The sequence below is a fragment of the Vombatus ursinus genome, unplaced genomic scaffold (assembly GCF_900497805.2).
Source record: "Vombatus ursinus unplaced genomic scaffold, bare-nosed wombat genome assembly UNPS02014894.1, whole genome shotgun sequence".
NCBI lineage: Eukaryota > Metazoa > Chordata > Mammalia > Diprotodontia > Vombatidae > Vombatus > Vombatus ursinus.
Window position 1 is genome coordinate 4,197,180 of NW_020954672.1, and position 21,775 is coordinate 4,218,954.

Sequence of the window (21,775 nt, forward strand, 5' to 3'; positions counted from 1 at the left end):
GCTGTGTGGCTTTGATGCCTTCCCAATTCTGAGCTTCCATGATCCAGTGATTGGCACACAGACTTCCAAATCTCTCTATGATATACATTGTGATTGGTATGCTTCATTTCTTTTTCAATAGGAAGATATATTTTATTTCAAAATAAATTATTTACATCTGGTTTATAGGTATCTCCCATCCTGAAGGAAATAGTATAGCAGAGTGAAGAGTGAGTGGACGTCAATGTATGTAGAGAGTGTAAGATTCTAGGCAAGTCACTAAAACTCAGTGGCTCCAAAGCAACTCTTTCTTTCTCTCTTTCTCTTTCTCTCTCCCTTCCCTCTCTCTCTCTGTCTTACTCACTCTCTTTAAGTTTTATTAATATATTTTGCTTTTAATTACAAACATTTATAGATCACTTCCACTTTGTGAGACATCTCTTGTAACAAAGAAAAAAATCGAGTAAAACTAATAATAGTAAGCTCATCTGAAAGTACATGCAACATTGCACATCTGTGGTATCTCCTTATCTCTATTTAAAAAAATTAATAGAAATTTATTTTCTCTCCCTCTTACTCCCACTCCATTAAAAAAAGAGAAATCTAACCAAAAAAAAAAAAAATCAACACTTAACCCCATTGCCTAGCCAAAAAAAAAGACAAAAAAGAAGAAAAATAAATTTCTTGTAACAGCTATGCAGTTAAGTAAAACAAATTCCTTCAATGTCTATATATAAATATATATAAAATACACATGTTTAGGTGTGCATGTTTCATTCTGCACCCTAAGTCCACCACCTCTGTAATAGCATGTTTCATCATCAGTCCTCTGTTATCATAAGTGGTCATTGTGTTAATCATAGTTCTCATAGCTTTTTTTTTCTTTTTTGGGGGGGTGGGGGGAGATGAGGCAATTGAGGTTAAGTGACTTGCGCAGGGTCACACAGCTAGTGTCAAGTGTCTGAGTTCAAATTTGAACTCAGGTCCTTCTGATTCCAGGGCTGGTTCTCTATTCACTGCGCCACCTAGCTGCCCCTAGTTCTTACAGCTTTTGAAGGTGTTTGTTTTTTTAACAGTGTTGTCATTGTGTAAAATGTTCTGGTTCTGTTAATATCTTTCATCAGTTTATAAAAGTCCTGAAAATATTCATTTTTATATATTGATGTTATTGTGTAAAATGTTCTGGTTCTGCTCACTTCACTCTGTAAATCAGTTCATGCAAATTTCTCCATAACTCTTTGAAATCCTCTATTCCCTCATGGTTTTTTTGGGGCGGGGGGGCAGCACAACAGTACTCATTCATATGCCATAACTTAATCATTCTTCAGTTGATGGGCATCCCTTTAGCTTCCAATTTTTCTTTTTTTTGCCACCACAAAAAGAGCTGCTATAAGTATTTTTGTCCATATGGGCCCTTTTTCTCTTTTATCTCTTTTGGGTATAAACCTAGCAGTGGTATAACTGGGTCAAAGGGTACAAACTGTTTAATAACATTTTTTGTGTAATTCCAAAATATATTCCAGAATAGTTGGACCCATTCACAGGTTCAAAAACAATGTGTCAGCGTGCCTGTTTTCCCAGACAATTCTCAGACTCCTAAGTTGCAGGACAGTCACCAATAAGCATTGGTCGAAGGGGCTTCCTCGGTTGAATGTCACAAAATATGCTATTGCTCCTTCACTATGATCCCTAAACAATTCAGCACGAACTGGTGTTTGGCTCACGTCGGCTTTCTAAATGGAGCTAAGTCCAGGGGCAGGGAGCCACAAACAGGTTGTCAGAAATTTACAGTAAGAAGAATTACAGGGACAGCTAAGTGGCACCAGCCCTGAAGTCAGGAGGACCTGAGTTCAAATATGGCCTCAGACCAAAGACTTGACACATACTAGCTGTGTGACCCTGGGCAAGTCACTTAACCCCAATTGCCCTCCCCCAAAAATAATAATTACACAATCTTTGAATGTTCACTGAGTCAAAAGTTAGTAAAACAAAAAGCGACAACAATAAAGGCAATGGTATGTCCTTTATTTTTAATATTGAACCTAAAAATTTTAATACAATATATTTAATGTTAATGATGTAATATTAGTTATATAATAAATATTAATATTTAATATAGTTTCTTATATTAAACTGATTCACATAATGAGGGATTGACTTTCCCCATTAACACACAGATGCTGACACTTTCTCACAGCTTGAAAAGGTTTGTATGTGAAAATCCTCCACTTTTCTCTCACTCTGGATCTTATTCCAGACTTGTTTCTTCCTCTACCAAATGAATAGATTGTGAGGATGAAAAAAAGCAGGGTTATTTAATGAGAAAATGGGGTTTTTTTTGCCAGTTTAGACTGATGATCAGAAATTTCAAGTTTTCAAATTCAATTAAAAATCATGTATTAAGCACTTACCATGTGTGAGATGCTGTTAGACACAATAATAATTCCAAAGAATAGCTTCAAAAATGGTAGGTATGTGCTGAATGTAAGTATATTTAACATCAAAAGGAACATTTAACTTTACATTTAATACTTTCAAGCTGTTTGCCTCAGTTTCCCTAATTATAAAATGGTAATGATAATAATAGTACTTACCTCTCAGGGTTGTTCTGAGGATCAAATGAGATAGTATTTGTAAATTGCTTAGCACAGTGCTTGGCACATAGTAGGTACTTAGTAAATGCTTACTTTTTTTTTTTTAAAGGATTGTTTCTGTGCTCTTTTAAAAATGTCTAATGCTCTGCCTTTTTTTTTTTTACATTACTATCACTTCCCAATATCTCTCCCCTCTCCCTACCCATAAAATCCTCCCTTCCAAGAAAGAAAAATAATTAAGCAAAGCAAATTAGCATCTTGACCGTGTCTGGCATGCATTTTGCACCTGTCACCTTTATGTATGGTCAAAATGTTCAGTCATTATGCAATGGAAGGTGTGTTGGATTTGGAATCAATGGACATGAATTCTGATACTGACTCTGTTCTTACAACTTGTGTGACCTTCGATAAGCCATTTAACTTCCCTGAACCTCAGTTTCTCCATTTGTAAAATGAGGGAGTTAGACTAGATCAGAATGTCAAATTTGAGGCAAGCTCCTCTCCCCAAATGACCTGCAAAATTCCTGTGTGAGACCTGAACCAAATTAAAATATAATTGAAAAATGTTCAACAAAGAGAAAAAAGAACACAATACAACATAGAAAATGTTCATTTGTGGTTTTCTAAGCCAGTATTTGCGATCTGCACAGGGATCTGTTTCTGTTTGAGTGTGGCACGGGAGTACTACATGACCTTTAAGATTCCTTCCAGCTATAGATGTATGCTCTTGGGAGTTTCCTCCCACTTTCCTACATCACTGAAATAATAGATCTGGAAAAAATCTGGGTAGAAATTAGACTTCACATTACCTTTCGATTACACCCTTCTAAAATATAACAAATTGGCTTTTGGATGATCCGTTTATAATCTTCTATAGGGCTATGTGCCTGAGGAGCAAGGTTTAAATGACCACAAGATTCATTTGTCAAGATTCTGTGATGGACAGAAAACCTGTGCACTCAATGTACTTGTTAGTGCTCAGTCAGTTGAGCACAGCAAGGAATTTCTGGGCTTTGTGCCAGCCACAGAGTTAAGCACATTTGAAATAGAGGCTCTCATTCTAGTTTTTCTGCCACATGTATAAATCAACATTATAATGTCTTAAGCTGAACATTTTTTTGTTCATGATCCCATAAGAAGAATATTGTATGTTAGTTTGTAGTTCTTTTTTAATTGTATATCCAAATACGTGAATACTGAGAAGGATCTGTGATTTCATCTGTACAAGGGGCTCCCAGTGTGGAAACTTCCTTCAGCAAAGCAAATCACCATGTTTGAGCCAGTTAGAACTTAGTAGATAATACCCAGGAGGTTGAGTGAGGTCCAAAGAACTTAAATGACTTTCCCAGGGTCACATGGATAATAGGCATCAGGACAGGTCTTCATCCTAAACCATGTTATGTTACTGTTCCTCTATGTCTATAAATCCTGTGTGAATAAAACATGAACAGCCTTCAATGACAATATTAGGATTTTAGCTCTTCTGAGGATACTGTAAGAATATCCCTAATTGTTATCATGATCATCAAAAGGCCCAGCTTGCCTGGTATAGTCTTTTTCTTTTCTTGTATATGCTTTTTCCTGACATTATTAGTATAGCTAGCATTTAAATAACCTATAATATGTGCCAGGAATTGTACTAAGCGTGCCTTATAAAAAATCTCATTTGATCCTCACAACAACCCCATGAGGTAACTGCTATTATGATCCCCACCTTACAGATGAGGAAACTGAGGCAAACAGAGGTTAAGTGACTTGCCTAAGAACATGCAGCTTGTAAGAGTCTGAGGCCAAATTTGAACTCAGGTCATCCTGACTACAGGCCCAATGTTTTATAAACCACTGCACTACTTAGTTTCCCCATAAGATATCATTCATTCATTTTCTCATGGCATTAATTCCTCTTGAAATCCAGTTATCTTCATTGTCCTTAAACATATTTTAAAAATACATTTTATTGATAATTTTTGTTTTTAGATCACCTGCATTGCCCAGTGGATATTTCTCCCACCCTCAACGAGTCATCCTTTATAATAAAGAATAAAAATAAAGTTCAATAAAACTAACCAAAGTATGAAAAAAGTTTAACATTGTACGTGATGTTCTACACCCTCATTCCTCCGCAAAGAAGCAGTGGGAGGTGGTTGCTGTTCAGTTCTCCAGTTGTGTCTGACTTTTCGTGACCCCATGGACCATAGCATGCTGGGTCCTTCTATTCTACACTACCTTTCAAAATCTGTCCAAGTTCATCAGTGGGAGGTGCCTTCTCATATTTCTTCTTTGGGGTCAAGCTTGGTCATTATAATTTTATAGCATTGTTTCGATTTTTTGTTATTATTGGTCTTTCCATTATTGCAGGCATTGCCACAATAATTGCATCCCTGCAATTTCTTATTCCTTGTCCACACAAAAAGAGTTGTTATAAATATTTTTGTACATATAGGTCCTTTTCCTTTTTTTTTTTTTTTAAATCTGTTTGAGATAGAGACCTAGTAGTGGTATTGCTGGGTCAAAAGGTAGACATAATTTTATAGTCCATTGGGTGTAGTTCCAAATTACTATCCAGAATGTTTGGATCAGTTCACAACTCCACCAACAGTGCATTAGTCCTTTTTTCCCCCAATTTTTCCACATCCCTTCCAACATTTGTCATTTTCCTTTTCGGTCATATTAGACAATCTGATAAGTGCGAGGTGGTAACTCAGATTTGTTTTAATTTGCATTTCTCTAATCAGTAGTGATTTAGAGTATTTTTTTCACATGACTATTGATAGCTTTGGTTTCTTCTTCTGAAACTGCCCTTTGATGTCCTTCACTCATTTATCAACTGGAGAATGATTTATTTATTTTACAAATTTGGCTCAGTTCTCTAAATATTTGATAAATGAAATATTTACAGTCTACTTATGGATAGCACAAACGAAATCAATAAACCATAGAATTCAATTTTTAAAAATTCGAAAAGATAATGTTTTGATTTTGGTGATGGGAAGATATTAAAGTTGGAATGGCTTTGTGGAGAGACTTTTAGGAGACAAAAACTGAACCTATTTCAGAGAGAAGAAGAAAATAGATTAAGGCGCAACTGAAACAAGATACAAAAAGAAAAAGCTGAAAGAAATAAACCCCAGAAGGCAGAAGATATCTTGCTGAAATGGAGAATTTCAATAAAAAGTGACCATAGAGATGTTTGTCCAATTATCTATTCAGACCAGTGCAAATACATGTGTAACAGGAGTAGGCACAACACTCCCTCACCCCACTCATATAACATATTAAAGGGGGTCTAGTTTGCTGTACACTCTTGGTTTGTTCAGTCATTTTTTAATCGTGCCCAACTCTTTGTGACCCCATTTGGAATTTTATTGGCAAAGATGCTGAAGTGGTTTGCCATTTCTTTCTCCAACTCATTTTACAGATGAGAGAGCTGAGGCAAACAGAGTTAAGTGACTTACTCAGAGTCACACAACTAGTAAGTGTTTGAAGCCAGATTTGAACTCACATAGATGAGTCTTTCTGACTCTGGGCCCAGCACTCTGTTTACTGTATCACCTAGCTGCTTCCTGGGCATTATACTAGTTGATAAATGTCAATCCTCAGCTCTCTCTACTGCTACTGCTCATTTCCTTAGTAATTCTCTACGCGTGCTAAAGCAATCAAGGGGCATGTTCTTACATTTATTCACAAATGAATAGAAGTACACAATCTCTCTCACTCATTAATCACTCAGCTCTGAGCACCCACTCCAGTTTATGAATAAACCTCTTTTCCCATAAATTTTCTCTCTTCCTTCCACCTCTCCTCACTAAACTCCCTGATTTCATAGGCTTAGATAAACATTAATATTACTGTCTGTACAATTTATTAACAGTATATCAGGCAATAAAAAGACATTTAAATATTTCAATAACATATCAGCCATGAGAAAGATTACAGCCAGAGTCATCTCTAACCAACTATAGCTGCTGATTTCTTCACAGACCATACATAATCCAACAGGAATTTAGCTTTTTTTGGATAGCAAAGTCCCTCAAGAATTCTTTTCAGGTTATCTTCTCCACAAATAAAAGTTAAACTCAGTTTTCTCAAAACATCTCTTTAGACTTCTATGCCATGGCAGTTAAATCACTCATTCTCTCAGGAAAAAAGTTCTGTCAGTCCTTTCTCTCTATGTCTTTCATAATCTCTCTCAGCTATGGCAGTTAACTCTCTCTATAAAACAGCTAAACTATCTCTTCCTAAGATTTTATTCCTTCTCTTGAAGATATGGCAACAATATCCAAGTCTTTGTAGGAGGGACTATTAAAGCTGGAAGGGCACTGGTGCTCCATTAGAAGTTTTTCCTCATTTTCTCTTCTGCCTCTTCTATCAAGGAACAAAGTAGTTGGGTTCCTCAAAGTGAGAACATTTCTTCTTTTTTTTTAATTATTTTTTTGCTTAGGCAGTTGGGGTTAAATGACTTGCCCAGGGTCACACAGCTAGTAAGTGTCAAGTGTTTGGTCTGAGGCCAGATTTGAACTCAGGTCCTCCTGACTTCAGGGCTGGTGCTCTATCCACTACTCCACCTAGCTGCCCCAGAACATTTCTTATAAACTTTGACAAAGAACATAACTTTTGGGCAGCAGGTCACAGAAGCCTATGTCTATAACAGAGCTGTGGCAGGACTTTGACAGCATACCCCTTGACAGCAAAACCAGAATTCCAGTGCTCCTAAATATTAATGACAATAAGATATCTCTAGCTTAAGTCAGAGCATTTATTAAGCACCTACCATGACACTCCAGATGCTGTGTTATGCTCTGGAAATACAAAGAAAGACAAACAAAACAAGATAGAAGGATATTGTCTCTTCTATTCCTGGGCCAAGATGGGGGGAGAGGTCAGAGAAAGTTTCCGTGATGTACTGACTCAGAGGTCCTTATGTGATGAATGATGTTGACCATTTCCCTAAAGCTTCTCCCTGAATCGGAGTCTATTGCAAAGAAGATCAGACGCTGATTGACATGTTCCAGACACTGGTATTTACCTGTGGAGACTTGTTCCCTCCCAGGGTCCCTCTCTCAGTGAGGATGAGCAGCACCAGAGTAGACAAGAAAGACATTTTGACTGACAAAGTGGCTTTGATCATCGGATCCACCCAGGAGTAAGTGAAGATAAATTCCTAATTGAAAAGTGCAACAGGGATATTGGGTCTACACTCTCAGGAGTGTAACCGATCCATCAGAGAGTGTAGGGTCAGCTCCTTAGAGTTAAAAGAGGCTGAGGATTATGATTTTCCACTAAAGAGGAGGCCACCAGGGGAGTGAGCTAGAGGGCAGCAGGGCTAAGGAATGAGAACATCAAGCATGTCTTTCTGTCTCCTTTTCTTTTATAGCATTGGCTTTGCCATTGCATGACGGTTGGCCCGGGATGGGGCCAATGTGGTGGTGAGCAGCCGCAAGCAGCAGAATGTTGATCGGGCCGTGGAGACACTGAAGGAAGAAGGACTGAGCGTGAGCAGCATGGTGTGCCATGCAGGGAAAGCAGAGGACCAAGATAGGCTAGTGACTGTGGTGACTGATCAAAGATGATGGTAGATGGTGTAGAGAAAAAAACAGACCATTTCCTAATTACCCAGCCCAGGATTTAGAGGGCCTACAACTGAATCCTCACCCACAGGGCTCATGTGGTCTGCCCTAAATGGATGGACTATCCTGGGCCAATGAGAACAGATCCTTTGAAGAGAAGATAATCTTGGTGACTCAGGCCTTAGGGAAACTCTGGGTTGGGGATACTAGGTGCTTAATAAATGTTTATTGATTTGATTTGGGAACTCAATTACACATTATCTGGAATGTGACATTCTGATTGGCAGAGCCAAAGCAAGGAATTGGCTCACCCCTAGATAGGGTTTGGGAATTCTAGTTCCTCTTTACCCTTATGGTTTGAAATTTTGCCTGTGGCCCTTAGCCAGTTTACTCCATCAATGTATAGGGAGAGAGTCAAGTGTTGTAATGGGTTGAACATAGCAAAAAAGGTCTTTTTTTTTTAAATTGTTAGAAGATACGCATAATAAAGGCAGGAACCAATTCTGGAAAGTAGAGGGCAATGACCTTACCTTCTCCATTTAGCTTTTAATCTTGTTTAGCTTCGTTTGCATGCCAGTCTGGAAAGGATCATGAGAGCAAAATGGACTTTGTAGCCTCCTCGTCCACATAACTACTGTGGGGGTTTCTTTGTCAGACCCCCACTCCCCCCCACTCCCCAAATAAGTTTTGGGAGCACAAGATAAAGCATTACAGGTAAACTACACAGAATTTCTAATTCTGTCAAGACAATTATCTGGACAATAGATTTCATATCAGCAGAGTAGATTTAACCTTTGCCTAGGGGCATTCTAGTTTGGCATTTGGTTAACTGTCCTTAGCTGGATGGCTATGGATAGCTTTTTTGCTATGTTCAATCCATTACAACACTTGACTATCTCCTTATACACTGATGGAGTAAACTGGCTGAGGGACACAGGCAAAATTTCAAGCCATAAGAGTAAAGAGGAACTAGAATTTCCAAACCCTATCTAGGGGTGAGCCAATTCTTTGCTTTGGCTCTACCAATCAGAATGTCACATTCCAGATAATGTATAATTGAGTCCCCAAATCTTGGCTCATAATCTCTGATATGGATTAAAGATCTCTCAATGTGCCTTTGTCAAGGAGAGGCTTCCTAGTTACTTCATTTATCATTTGGGAACCAAAATGGTCATTTGATGACCCTGAAGTGCCAAAGCATAGAATCTGATAACAGAGAGTAGTAGTTTGGTGACCACAAGACCAGTAGAGCTACCCAGAAGGCATTACAAGACCAGTGAAGTCACAACCCAGGAGAGCAGCAGACATGATTCTCAGCAGAGAGCAGCATGATAACATCACCAGAGGACATTAGCAGCCCTAGAGCATCCAAGTTGTGAGTTGCTCTGGGCGCATACCTTCTTTATGTAAGTCCTTTATGATTGCCCCTTCATATATGTGCCCAGGCCACATGATTCCTTACATGTGCCATCCATGTCTTCTTCTTGGTAACATATTTTCTTAACATATGTCCCCTTCCCCTCTGATGGCTTGGTAATATTAGGGAACATGTAGTGCATGGGAGGAATATTTTCTTGTTGTTTAAAGGGTCATTTTATTTGATTAAATGTCTTTTGCTTTGAGTTAATGTGCCCTGTGGCTGGATGGTAAAAGTAAACATACAATGAGGGGCTCATGAGCTATGGTTTTGAGTGGGTGATGACCCACAGAGTGTCTTGAACTGAGATTGCTTTTCTGGGGGGCCCAAGTGTAAGAGATGGTGCCTCATGTGTTAAAAGCATAATACATGCACCTCAGCTATCAAAAAATAAGGACCTATGTGCCATGAAGAGGACAATTTTCTGTCATTCAAAATATATTCATTTTTTAAAAACAATATTTTAACATCAACATTCTGTGATGTTAGATGACTAAAATCATGGAATACCACAATCTCAGAAAAATCAAAATAGTGAGTAACACAAGGATGTGTGGGACATAGTTATATCCTGTTACTAATTATGTGTTGAGAACCATAAGAAAATCTCATCAAAGATATATAAATGGAAAATAAGGTGGTATTGCCCATTGAGTGAGAGTGAGGAATAGCAAATGGTCAGCCTGAGTGTTTTACTAGTATTTGCAAAATATTACAAGATCCAGATGAAGCTTGTTGGAAGATTTAGGAAGAGAAAGTGTGGTTGGGTTGCAATGTGCACTGCTTGAGGGAGGATCCACCCCAAGATATCACATATTTATCAAAATATTGAAGCACGTCAAAGGTAATACTGAATCTCAGTCACTCCCTCCTTTCAGTAGACAGGTAGGGAACTACAGGTGTGGCATCTGTTATGCCCTATGAAATATAATTACTATTACTTTTAGTTTGGAGTAGCTGTGTGGTGCAGTGGATAGAATGCCAGGCCTGGAGTCAGGAAGACTCATCTGGCCTCACACTTACTAGCTGTGTGACCCTGGGCAAGTCACTTAACCCCATCTACCTCAGTTCCTCATCTGTAAAATGAACTGGAGAAAGAAATGGCAAACCCCTCCAGTATCTTTGCCAAGAAAATCCCAAAAGGGATCACAAAGAGTTAGACATGACTGAAAACTCCTAAACAATAACTTTTAGGGTTTTTTCTTTTTCTTTTTTTTTTAAAGGGATGATTCAGTGGTGGAGGAATGGAGATAATGACTGTGGTGTAAAAATAAAAGGTTTGAATAAAAATGTTTAGAGTAATCTGAAAATGTTTTATCTCCTTCCCTTCTCCTCTCCCCAACATAAACACACATTTCTGTACCCTAGGTGAATGCTCACCTACCACCAGTCTGGGTTCTGTTAATGGATAATCTTCTTAAAAGAGAACGTCAGTGTTTTAAAGCAACGTAGAGGAGAAGCATATAGTGAACAGGTAAATGCCCCAGAGAAAGGACTCTAAGTATATGGGAAAAATTAGTTGGTCAACAAACCTTTATTAAGCACTTACTATGTGCCAGGTACTATGCTAAACACTGGGATTATAAATACAACTTGAAAGAAAGACAGTTCCTGCTCTCAAGGGCCTTATATTCAATGTAGGAAGGCAATATACAAAAGGGGACTGAAGGCAGGGTGAGGAGGTTGAGGTCTGGAATGAAGGTAGCCAGCTTTGGGGGATAGTAGAGGAAGTCCAGAGTGCCACCTGGAGAGGAGTAAGACATGACTGGCATAGATATCTTCCTTAAATAGAAGCTCTGGGAGGAGCTACCCAATCAGAGGGAGAAGCCACAAGAGTAATGGTGGGTACTTCCAATGTGTGAATATTCTAGTACCAAGGTGCGATTTCTGGATATAAAGCTGGGGCATGGGAGAGGAAGTCTGGAGTGCAGTATGACGAGGAATGATTAGAGGATGGAATATTGTTTTAGATACAATGTATGGTCTTGATCATAATAAGTGCTTCAAAGAGCTGTAGTTTGTGGGTGTGAGTACTTCCCTTCACCAACACAGGTCACAACCCCTCCATGACTTGCTAGATGGGCTTTGAGAGTTCCTGTGGCCAAAAGATATATTACCTTGTGGTCAACCAAGTGATATACCTATCTGAACCTAGCTGGGCTGGCCCTTGGATAACAGACATACATTCCTTTGTGGGGACCCAATTCTAAACCATTTCTACTTAGTGAGGTCTACCAGAGTTTGGGTTCTGTTGGCACAGCCTTGGAGAACCTAGGGTTACCTTCACACCACAGTCAAATAGAGATTTACCTGGAGGTTGAACTAGTAGCCACTTAACTAATGTTTGTTGAAAGGAAAGAAAGGCAGAAAAGAATGATTGGAATAAAGGCTGTGACTGGAAGAAGAGAAAAAAAGAGAAATTATATTGTTAAAATTAAGGTGACCAGAAGGCCCTAGAAGTTGCACTCTAGGTTGTGATTGCATGATCAGGTTCAAGTTCTAGCTATATTTGTCCCAGAACGTGTCTCCATGGCAATATCATCTCACATTATCTATCATGAGAAAAAGAAATGGGCCACCCAGTACTCTTAACTTACCAAATCTGCTCCAGGAATAATTAAACGATATAATAATGATAATAAGGCCTCCTCGGATGCCTCCTTATGATGTATGGGTAACCCTGTGATATGAAAGGATATGTCAGTGGAGCAGAGCTTCGAGCGTGGGTCTGGGGAAAGACTCTGTATCTTTTGACTGAGGACCATCCTTCCTAAGTTAAAAAGGATCTTCACAGAAGGGACATAGGGACTCTCAAAATTAACCAACCAAGCCAAAGAGATGTTCCAATCTTTGCAGACAGGAGGGCCTACAAGGATCCTTGAAATATTGAAGAATAATAATGTAGAAGCTGTGACTAGGAAAAGACTGGTCAACTTAACAAGGTGAAAGGGTCAAGCTTGGAAGGCATCTCTCTGCGCAACAACTTTTTTTTTTAATATCTCCTTAACGGGATATGAAATGATAGCCTGTTCAGTCTAAGAAGATTAAAGAATGAGACCTTTGTTCTGGATATATTCTGGCCTCAAAGACATCTCTCTGTGGACATCCCTACTGAGATAATTAATTTCCCTTGTAGAGTTCGGGGACTGTTCGGGTAACTGTTGATCCTTTGACACATAGAGAATGATTCTTTGAGTAATGACAACTTTTTTTTTCAAGTAAGAAGCATTTATTTTTTGTCTCTCCCACTTCCTCCTGGAAAGAAAAGGGAGATTTCCTGGACAATGCCAAACTCCTAGACCCAGTGTGTTGGGGAGAAGAGGAATAATTCTTCTCAAATTGCTGAACCAAGTTTCCTACAAAGAAGAGGAGTAACACATGGCCCAGCGTTGGAGCAACCTCAAGAGACTAAACTATGATGTGGAGCAGCAAACCTGGACCTTACTACCTACTACCACCTTGACTTATACAGACAGTGCTGTCCTGATAGAAAGAGGAGTGATACTCTAGCAGCTCCAAGTGCAAAAGTTCAAAATGGGAATCCCTACCTTAGGATAGTGCCACAAGTCTAGAAGACTATGTAGGTCTCTGGTGGAAACTTGAGGGACATACCTTCTGGCCACAAGTATGTCTCCCTTCCCAGGAAGTATCTACCACAAGGTGGCACCATGAGCCTGGAAAATTGTAGAAGTCCCTGAGTGGAAGGTGGAATTCATCTGAGAGGGAAGAGCTCATATGTTGACTGTACATGGGATCTTATCAGTCCTTCATGTTTTTTGCATCACTTCTATGGAATGAAATATAGTTCGTCCTGTATACAACATATATTATTAGCTAGAGTGCTTAGATGGGAACTGAGAGCCCTTTTACACATATCTATAGAGAATAAAAAATGAGTTATATTCTGAGGTTCCCAGGGAAAACCCTGGATGGAAGTGTCAATCAGACCTAACCAGCCTCTAACCTGTGGATGGCTGGAGCCCAATAGACCAGGCTAGAGACAGGAAAGTCAGGAATCAAACATAAGCTAATTTCAAAGTGAGGGAAACAACTTGCAAGCGAGGAGGGGATCACATAGACACATATGCTAGGGCCCCATCCCTAGTTGGGGACCCGAGGCAGTGTAGGGAGAGCTTGATATATTGTGATTTTGCCAGAGGGTGATATCATCCAAAGGGTGAACAAAAATGATTGTTGTTGTGCCAAGTTAAGGGCACAGTTTGTTTGCTGGGTCTTAGCTTTGCAAAATACGATGTCTCCTAATATCTTGACAGAGTCACCCAACAAAGAGTAATTAGTGGGAAGATTCACCAAGACTTGAACCCAGTCTATCTAAGTCCAAAATTGGGGTTCTGGGCCAAGGATGACAATTTAAATTATGTTGTAATAATAAGAATGCATTTGTTTAGCCTTTTAAGGTTTACAAAGTATACAACCCTGTGAGGAATGGTTCTAGGACAGAATTTAACAGGGACAAGGCAATATGATACAATAGAGTATTAGACTTGGACTCCAGAGAGGTGTGGGTTCAAATCCCTCCTCCAACAGTTACTAACTATGGGCAAATCACAGTTTCTCTGAGACTTGGTTTCCTCATCTGTAGTACTTACCTTTTAGAGTTGTTATGAGGATCAGTCAATCAATAAGCATTTATTAAGTGCCTGCTACATGCCAGGAACTCTATTGGCTTTGTGGACACAGAGCTAAAAGAAAGACAGTCCCTGATCACGAGGGGTTTACATTCTACTGGAGAGGGGATAGGTATAGTATGTTTACAGATAAGTAAATGAAAGATATATATATATATATATATATATATATATATGTATGTATATATACACACAAAATCTGTATATTTGGAGGAATTGAGAAAGGTCTCTTGAAGGAGGTAATGCTTGATTTGAGTCTTGAAGGATTCAAGAGGTGGTTGTGAAGAGAAAAAGCATTCCAGGGATAGGAGACAACCCTTGAAAAGCAAGAGGAGGGAGATGAAGTGTTGTGTATGGGGGGGACATCAAGAAGGCCATTGTGGCTAGAATATAAGAGTACATGAGAGGGAGTAGTGAGGAGTCAGCCTGAAAAGATAGCCTGGTGTTAGATTGTCAAGGAACTGAAATGGCAAAAGGAAAGTTTGTATTTTCTCCCAGGAATACTCAGGAGCCACAGAAGCTTCTTGAGCTGGGGATGTAGGATGGTCAGACTTGTGCTTTAGGATGGTCAATTTGGCCTATGCAAAGAGGATGGATTACAAAAGGAGAGAGGCTGGATTCAGGGAGAACAACAAGGAGGCCTGTCCTAGGTTAGTTGTGGTGTGAGTAGTGAGAAGGGGATAGAGATGTTGTGGAGGAAGCATCTTTAAGACCTGGAACTGGATTAGGTATCAGGGGTGAGAGCGTGGAAGGTTGCAAATATGGATGAAAGGAGGAATAGTGGCTCCCTCAATAGAAGGAGGGAAATTAGAAGGCAATATGGATTTAGGGTTCGGTTTCAGAGATGTGGCATTTGAGGTATCCATGGTACATCCAGGTGATACATCAGGCAATTGGAGATGTGTAACTTGCTGAGCAAAGAGATGGAGGCTAGCTATTTAGGTTTGGAAGTTGGCTGCATAAAGACAATTAGTTGAGTCCATGTGAGCTGAGGGGATCATTGAAAGAGTTAGATAGAGAAGAGTGCCCAAGAAAGAACACTGGGGTATATCACACATAGGGGGCAAGATATGGATGATAATCAACAAAGAAAACTAAGGAGTAGTTAGACAGGTAGGGAGAGAACCACAATAAAGCAGTGTCACAACAACCCAAAAAAGAGAAAGTATATAGAGGAATGAGTAGGCCATTGGATTTAGCAATAAAAAGATTATTGGTGACCTTAAAAGAACAGTTTCACTTGAGTATGGTGAACAGAAGCCAGAAGGAAAGGGCTAAGAAGTAAGTGGGTGGTGAGAAAGTGAACACAATGAGTACAAATAGTGTTTGTCTTTTTTTTTAAAAAAAAGGAATTTGGCTATGAAATGAAGAAGAGATATAGAATGATAACTTGAGGGGATAGGAAGGTCACATGAACTTGTTTTAAGGTTGGGGGAGATAGGACATGTTTCTAAGCAGCAAGGAAGGAGTCAATGGATAAGAATAGATTGAAAACTAGGGAGAAATAGTAATGAATGAAGGCTAAGGTCTCAGAGGAGAAAGGTCTGACCAAGAGTGTGTGTAGAAGAATTGGCATTGGCTAAGAGAAGGCCATCTCACCCTCTAAGACTGGAGCAAAGGGGAGAGAATGGGTGTGATGGTTTCAAGTATGGAACTGGGGCAGAGAAAGTAGTATGTGGCAAGATGCCTAGATGAGAGGAAAGGAGGAGGAGTGACCTAGGTGACTGGAGGAAAGAAGGTTTGAAGCAACTACCATAGCAGTATAATAGAAAGTCAATCAGAGAAGTGTGAAAAGATTGGCTTTGCATCAGTGAGTAACAAATCAGACAGTCTATGTAAAGAACTTTGAAAACCTTAAAGCACTATATAAAAGTGTTGTTGTTGTTGTTACTGTTACTGTTGTTATAGCAGGAACTTCCAGTTTGACAGGAGACAATAAGTCTACTGCAGCATCTAGCAAGGAAAGGCAAAATAGTCTAGTGGTTAAGGAACTGGGTCAGGAAGGTCTGGATGCAAATCCCAGCTGTTACTTTCTATCTGTGTGACCTTTGGCAAGTCACTTAACCTCTGTGGGCCTCAGTTTCCACATCTGCAAAATCAGGGGTTTGAATCTGGTAGCCTCTGGAAGGTCACTTTCAGCTCTAAATCTATGCACCTATAAGGAATATTATACAACCCATATACAACGAGTGAGTCTGCAGGTCAGACCACACCCTCCCAATCCAGCAGCAGTTAAGAAAGAGATAGAAGAAGAGAGAGCCAGAGAAACAAACAGGGAAAGAGAGGCTATTTATTACCTCCCCATCATCTCTGATCCCACATTTTCTATCTCATTTTTTTCCCTCTAGGTTGCAGAACAATATGGAGGTGTCAACTTCCTAGTTTGTGCTACTGGAGTTAATCCCTTAGTAGGGAGCACTCTGGGAGCCAGTGAGCAGGTCTGGGACAAGGTGAGGCCTTCGGAGTTGGATTTGGGATCAGATTCAATGATTCTTGTGTCACGTACTATCTGTTATAGCTGATAATATACTTAAATGTAATCTGGGTTCCCACAAGGTCACTCTCCTCATTGTCTCATGGAACTGGTAACCTACAGCTCTTCTAATGCCAAGAAAACAGATGCCCACCCTCTTAGGTTTTCTTTATCTCCATTCACAAACTTTCCTCAGGCCCAACCCAGGGGCCGAGCACTTTAGTCACCAGACCTTAGGGTAGGATCTTAGCCCCTCTGTCTTGGCTCAGGATTCCTCTGATGTCATAGATCAGATGGGATGCATTCTATCTCCTGGAATGCCATTTTCTTTTTTTTTTTTTTAAGCTTCCCAATTCCATCTTTTTTCTTTCTTTTTTTTAAACTTTTTTTATTAATTTATTTTGATTTATCAATAATCACTTCCATATGCTTTTGAGTTCAAAATTTTTCTCCCCCTTCCTCCCCACCACCCTCCTCAAGATGGTGCATAATCTGATATAGGCTATACATTTACATTCATATTAAACATATTTTCACATTAGTGATGTTGTAAGTAGAAATTAAAACCAATAGGAAGAACCATCAGAAAGAGGAAACAAAACTCAACATAAGAGAAAAAAATTAGCAATTCGGCTTCCATAGTTCTTTCTTTGGGTGTGGATATCATTTTCCATAACAAGGCCTCTGGAGATGTCTTAGATTCTTGTATTGCCAGGAAGGGTTAAGTTTATCAATATTACTCATTGCACAACGTAGCTGTTATTATGTATGATGTTCTCCTGGTTCTGCTCACTTCACTCAGCATCAGACCATACAAGTCTTTCCAGGTTTTTCTGAAGTCTGCCTGTTCAACATTTCTTATAGCACAATAGTATTCCATCACATTCATATACCACAACTTGCTCAGCCATTCCCCAGTTGATGGGCATCTGGAATGCCATTTTCATCCACCTGGCACAGGAATCAACTCTCCAGGATGGGACAAGGAAATCTCTGCCCTACCCAATGAAAAGCTGCCTTCACAGTTCCAGGAAAGATACTCTTCTCAGACCCCACAGTCCCAATACCAGCCATGAACCCCAGAGGACATGCCCTATTAGTCATTCTGCTTCCCCCTACCTTTTATGGCTCTGACCAGGGAAACCTTTAATCTATATGGTGCCACCCAAAAAAGGGTGCCAGAGCCTCAACTTCAGCACATTACTATTGAGCTTGATTACTGTCACTGACCCAGAGTGGCTATACTCAACTTCCCTCAGAGGGAACCAGTGCCCTCTTCAAGGGAGCATCATAAAGGGCTCATCTGTTCAAAGCCCCTTCTCTTTTTAAACTACCCTGTTCAGCCCCTTGGGTCTCCTCCATTTAATTAGACCTATATAAACTAGCTCTCCTACATTACTTCTACTCTTGTTTTCTCTTACCCTGTTGTAGAATAGGTTGGCTTGGATAGGGAGAAGTCATGGTGGAAGAGACAACTGTAAGAGATTTTCTTAAATTGCATATTCACAGTGTTTGGACAGGGACAGGGTTCCTCAGATCCCTAAATATATCCTGAGATTCTTCCTTCTTGAGGACCTCATATAGAGAAAGGAGCTATAACATTCCAGCCACTTCCTGCAAGGAATTTTACAGAATTCGAAGTGACCAACAAGAGCAGAAAATCAGAAATAATCACATTGCATCTCCTTTTTGCTCTGAATTCAGATTCTGGATGTGAATGTGAAGTCCCCAGCCCTGCTTCTAGGCCAACTGTTGCCTCATATGGAAAAAAGGGGGTATGAAATGGAGGAGGGGAATAAGTGGGTTACTGGACACAGGAGCTGGGCCAAGCAGAGCAGGGAAAGCAGGACATGAACAATCAGATGACCTCTCTTTAGTATGCCTAAGGCTAACCTAACTCTCTCAGAATCTCTTCCTCTTAATCCTGAAGTAAGGACTCACTAAGTGAAGCCTGTTCCATTTTTATGAACTGTCCAGACATAGAACGAGCTGCCTTTGGAAGGAGCTTGTCAGTGGAGCTTTTCAACCAGAAATTGGATGACCACTTGTCAGAGAACTCATAGACAAGATTCATGTTTTTGGTAGGGTATTAGATCTAATACGACTCATCAGTTCTATGATTTTGTAATTCCACCTAGCTGTCTTTCATGGGGGCCCATGGGATTACTGTCCATCACTATGATCAGAAACTTTCTAATACTTCACTACCCTAAGGACTCAGCTTCTACCTAGAAGTACTGATAAGATGCCACCAAATCCCTTCCTCTTATCACAGACCTTAGTTCCTCCTCCTACTAGCCTCTATAGCTTCTATATCACTAGAAAAGCTAATCTCTTGAAAATATATGGTCTCTCAGTTACCATCATCCCATTTGTTCATTTCCTTGTAAGGAATGTTCTGTGATCTTGGTATCATCAATTTCAGCCTATGTTCCAGTTCCAGTAAGTATTGACTTCTTTGAACTTGGGTGGGCCACAGTAAGTACATAAGAAAAGGTATGAATCCTACTTTCTAACAATAACTCTCTTACACCTATTTCTTGCCTTATATTTTTGAAAGTATATTTTCATCTGTTACATCATTCAACATTTATCACATACCCTTGAAATCTTGGGCAGGTCTTATCATCATTTGACAAATGTGGCAGTCCAAGTCAAAAGATATTCCCCCAACCTGTGATAGAGCTAAGACACAAGAGAAGCAGCCTGGAAGTATTTCCTGTTGTCCAGTCCCAGGGAACTTTGCCTGATTTTTTTCCCCTTGTAGAAATTGGGCCCCTACAACATCGGTACAACTGCCTTGCTGGGCCTCACCAAGACAATGGCTGTGGAGCTGGCCCTGAAGGGCATCCGGGTTAACTGTCTGGTTCCAGGTGTTATCAACACTGACTTCAGCAATGTGTTGGTAAGACTCTGGGGTCACTCCTCTAATCCTCTCAATGTCTCCACTGATGATTAAATTCCTGATCAAGTCAAGTCCAGGCCAACTCTTGTGGAGACCCATTCAGGACTAGGAAACTCAGTCTTAATCCTTTCTACTAGGTAGACTCTCCTTTCCCTGTAGCAGTATATGTGCTTTAATCTGTTTTTGGGAAAAATAGTGTAGAGTGGCCTCCAATTCATTTCCCTAGTCATGAGCAAGTTTTATCCTCTACAGGCATATACACCATGCTTACCCTCGTTTTATATACTCCAATGAGCCTTATGCCTAAACATAATGAATCTTTCTATATTTTGCTTTTGTTCAGGTCCAAGAAGAAGAAAACTTGATACAGCCAACTAAGAAACTATTTGGAATGCAGAGGTAAACAGTTTTGAAACTTCATATAGTACCTTCTATAGAGCTGGGAGAAAGAAAATTCTAGGGTATGAGAGATTAACATAGTCCTGGATTTGGGGTTGTGAGTTGGAAGTATGAGTGCCCCATGAAGAACTTACCATGTGTCCTTGCACAGAATAAACCCCTAGGTGTCTATGAACTGGAGGAACCATAAAGATGGAGACCATCCTGGGTCCTCTTAAAACTATAGACACAGAGGACAAGATTAATTAGAGCCTGGTTTTCTAATCTCAGTCCTTTTCCTCTTCCATCCAGGATTGGACAACCAGAAGAATGTGCAGGGATTATGTTTTTCCTGTGTTCTCCAGATTCCAGCTTCATCACTGGACAGAACATTGTAGTAGCTGGCTTCTCCCCCAGCACATAAGGCAGCCTGTCAAGGAACATGAAGCTATAACTTTGGGTGTTAAATAGTACATGTGATCCTGGGAACTGGATAGAAATTGAGTAAGGGTAGAAGAAAATATGGAAGAATCTCAGGAGGACTTCATTAGCACCCAGAGACTAGAAAAGGGAAAGGAAGGAAGGAAGCATTTATATAATACTTAGCACATGCCAGACACTGTGACTTTAAGTACTTTATGAATCTGAAGCTGGAGCTTAAGCATAGCTGATATGCAAGTGTTCAGAGGTCCTTAAGAGGTGAATCATTTTCCACAGTTGTTTTCCTGGTAATCACTAATTTAAACTTATACCACTGGGCTCAAGGGGAAAGTGTTCGACAGATCAGGGAATCTTATCTATTTCTTCATAAAATATATGAGCTGTTGTTTCTTAGGGTCCTTGAACCCAATTCAATCCCTTAATCTGTTCCCCAGCATGTACCTAATCTTTACGTGTTGAAATCTGACCATTAATGGGAGTCCCTAGATAATTAGACTATAGTTAAAGAATGATAGGGGCTATTGTTCATTAAGGGACCTAAGAAAAGAAAAGGGTACCTTTGAAAGTACTGAGGAATCATTGTTTCTGTCTATCTGTTTAAAGGTTTTTTTTTTTAATTTAAAATAAACTTGTCTGGAAATTACTAGATTTGTTGTTTTGAAAACAAGCCGCCAGTCTATGTCTAGAAGTCCTAACCCTGAATTAGTGCTGTTTTGGTCCAAAAAGATAAGCTTGAAAGGGGAGGTAATCAATCTCACTTTTCCATATTTTTTCTTACATTTAATAGCAAATGTCTCTCTAAATGAGTGAGGCGTGTGTGTGTGTGTGTGTGTGTGTGTGTGTGTGTGTGATAAATCAGTGTTCAAATTAGAAAAGGAAAAAGAGATCCCATGCACAAAGCTTATGTGCACAAATGAGAATCTTCAAGAAGGCTAGAGACAGAAGACAGGAAATTTTCAGGTCTACCTCTTCAAAAGGACTTCCACAGCCATCTGTTTACCCATGTTTTTTAGATCAGCTGGTTGGGAATTAAGGACACTTCCTTAATTTCTTGGTTCCCTGGGGATTCTGAGGCAGCAATTAAAAGGAAGGTGTTATCCTCAGAGCTAAGCTTTGGCACCAGAACAATGTCTGGCACATAGTAAATAATAAATTCTTGCTGATTGCTTTATGATCAGTGTAATTGGTTAAATTGGATTAGGGGCATAGAATTGGAATGCTCATTTATTTTCTGCCACTCAAGTTTTGATAACAAGGAATTATAAGATCAGAATCACAGAATTAATTAAATACGAGTGGGAAGAGACCTCATCTGGCATCTAGTCCAACCTACATACAAAAAGAATCACCCCTAGTAATCTGTCCTCTACTT

General features: G+C 39.7%; 1 protein-coding gene across 1 annotated transcript in view; it reads left to right on the forward strand.

Moving 5' to 3' along the window:
• The window catches only part of LOC114028682 (dehydrogenase/reductase SDR family member 2, mitochondrial-like), a 64,318-nt gene extending 43,319 nt beyond the window's left edge, over positions 1–20,999 (forward strand). Inside the window, 8 exon segments of the mRNA XM_027842955.1 lie at positions 7,527–7,716; positions 7,948–8,125; positions 16,555–16,656; positions 18,384–18,459; positions 19,075–19,121; positions 19,447–19,584; positions 19,928–19,983; positions 20,275–20,999. Coding sequence (XP_027698756.1) covers positions 7,577–7,716; positions 7,948–8,125; positions 16,555–16,656; positions 18,384–18,459; positions 19,075–19,121; positions 19,447–19,584; positions 19,928–19,983; positions 20,275–20,386 — 849 coding nt within the window. The 5' untranslated portion in view covers positions 7,527–7,576 and the 3' untranslated portion in view covers positions 20,387–20,999.
• Positions 21,000–21,775: the final 776 nt, after the last annotated feature.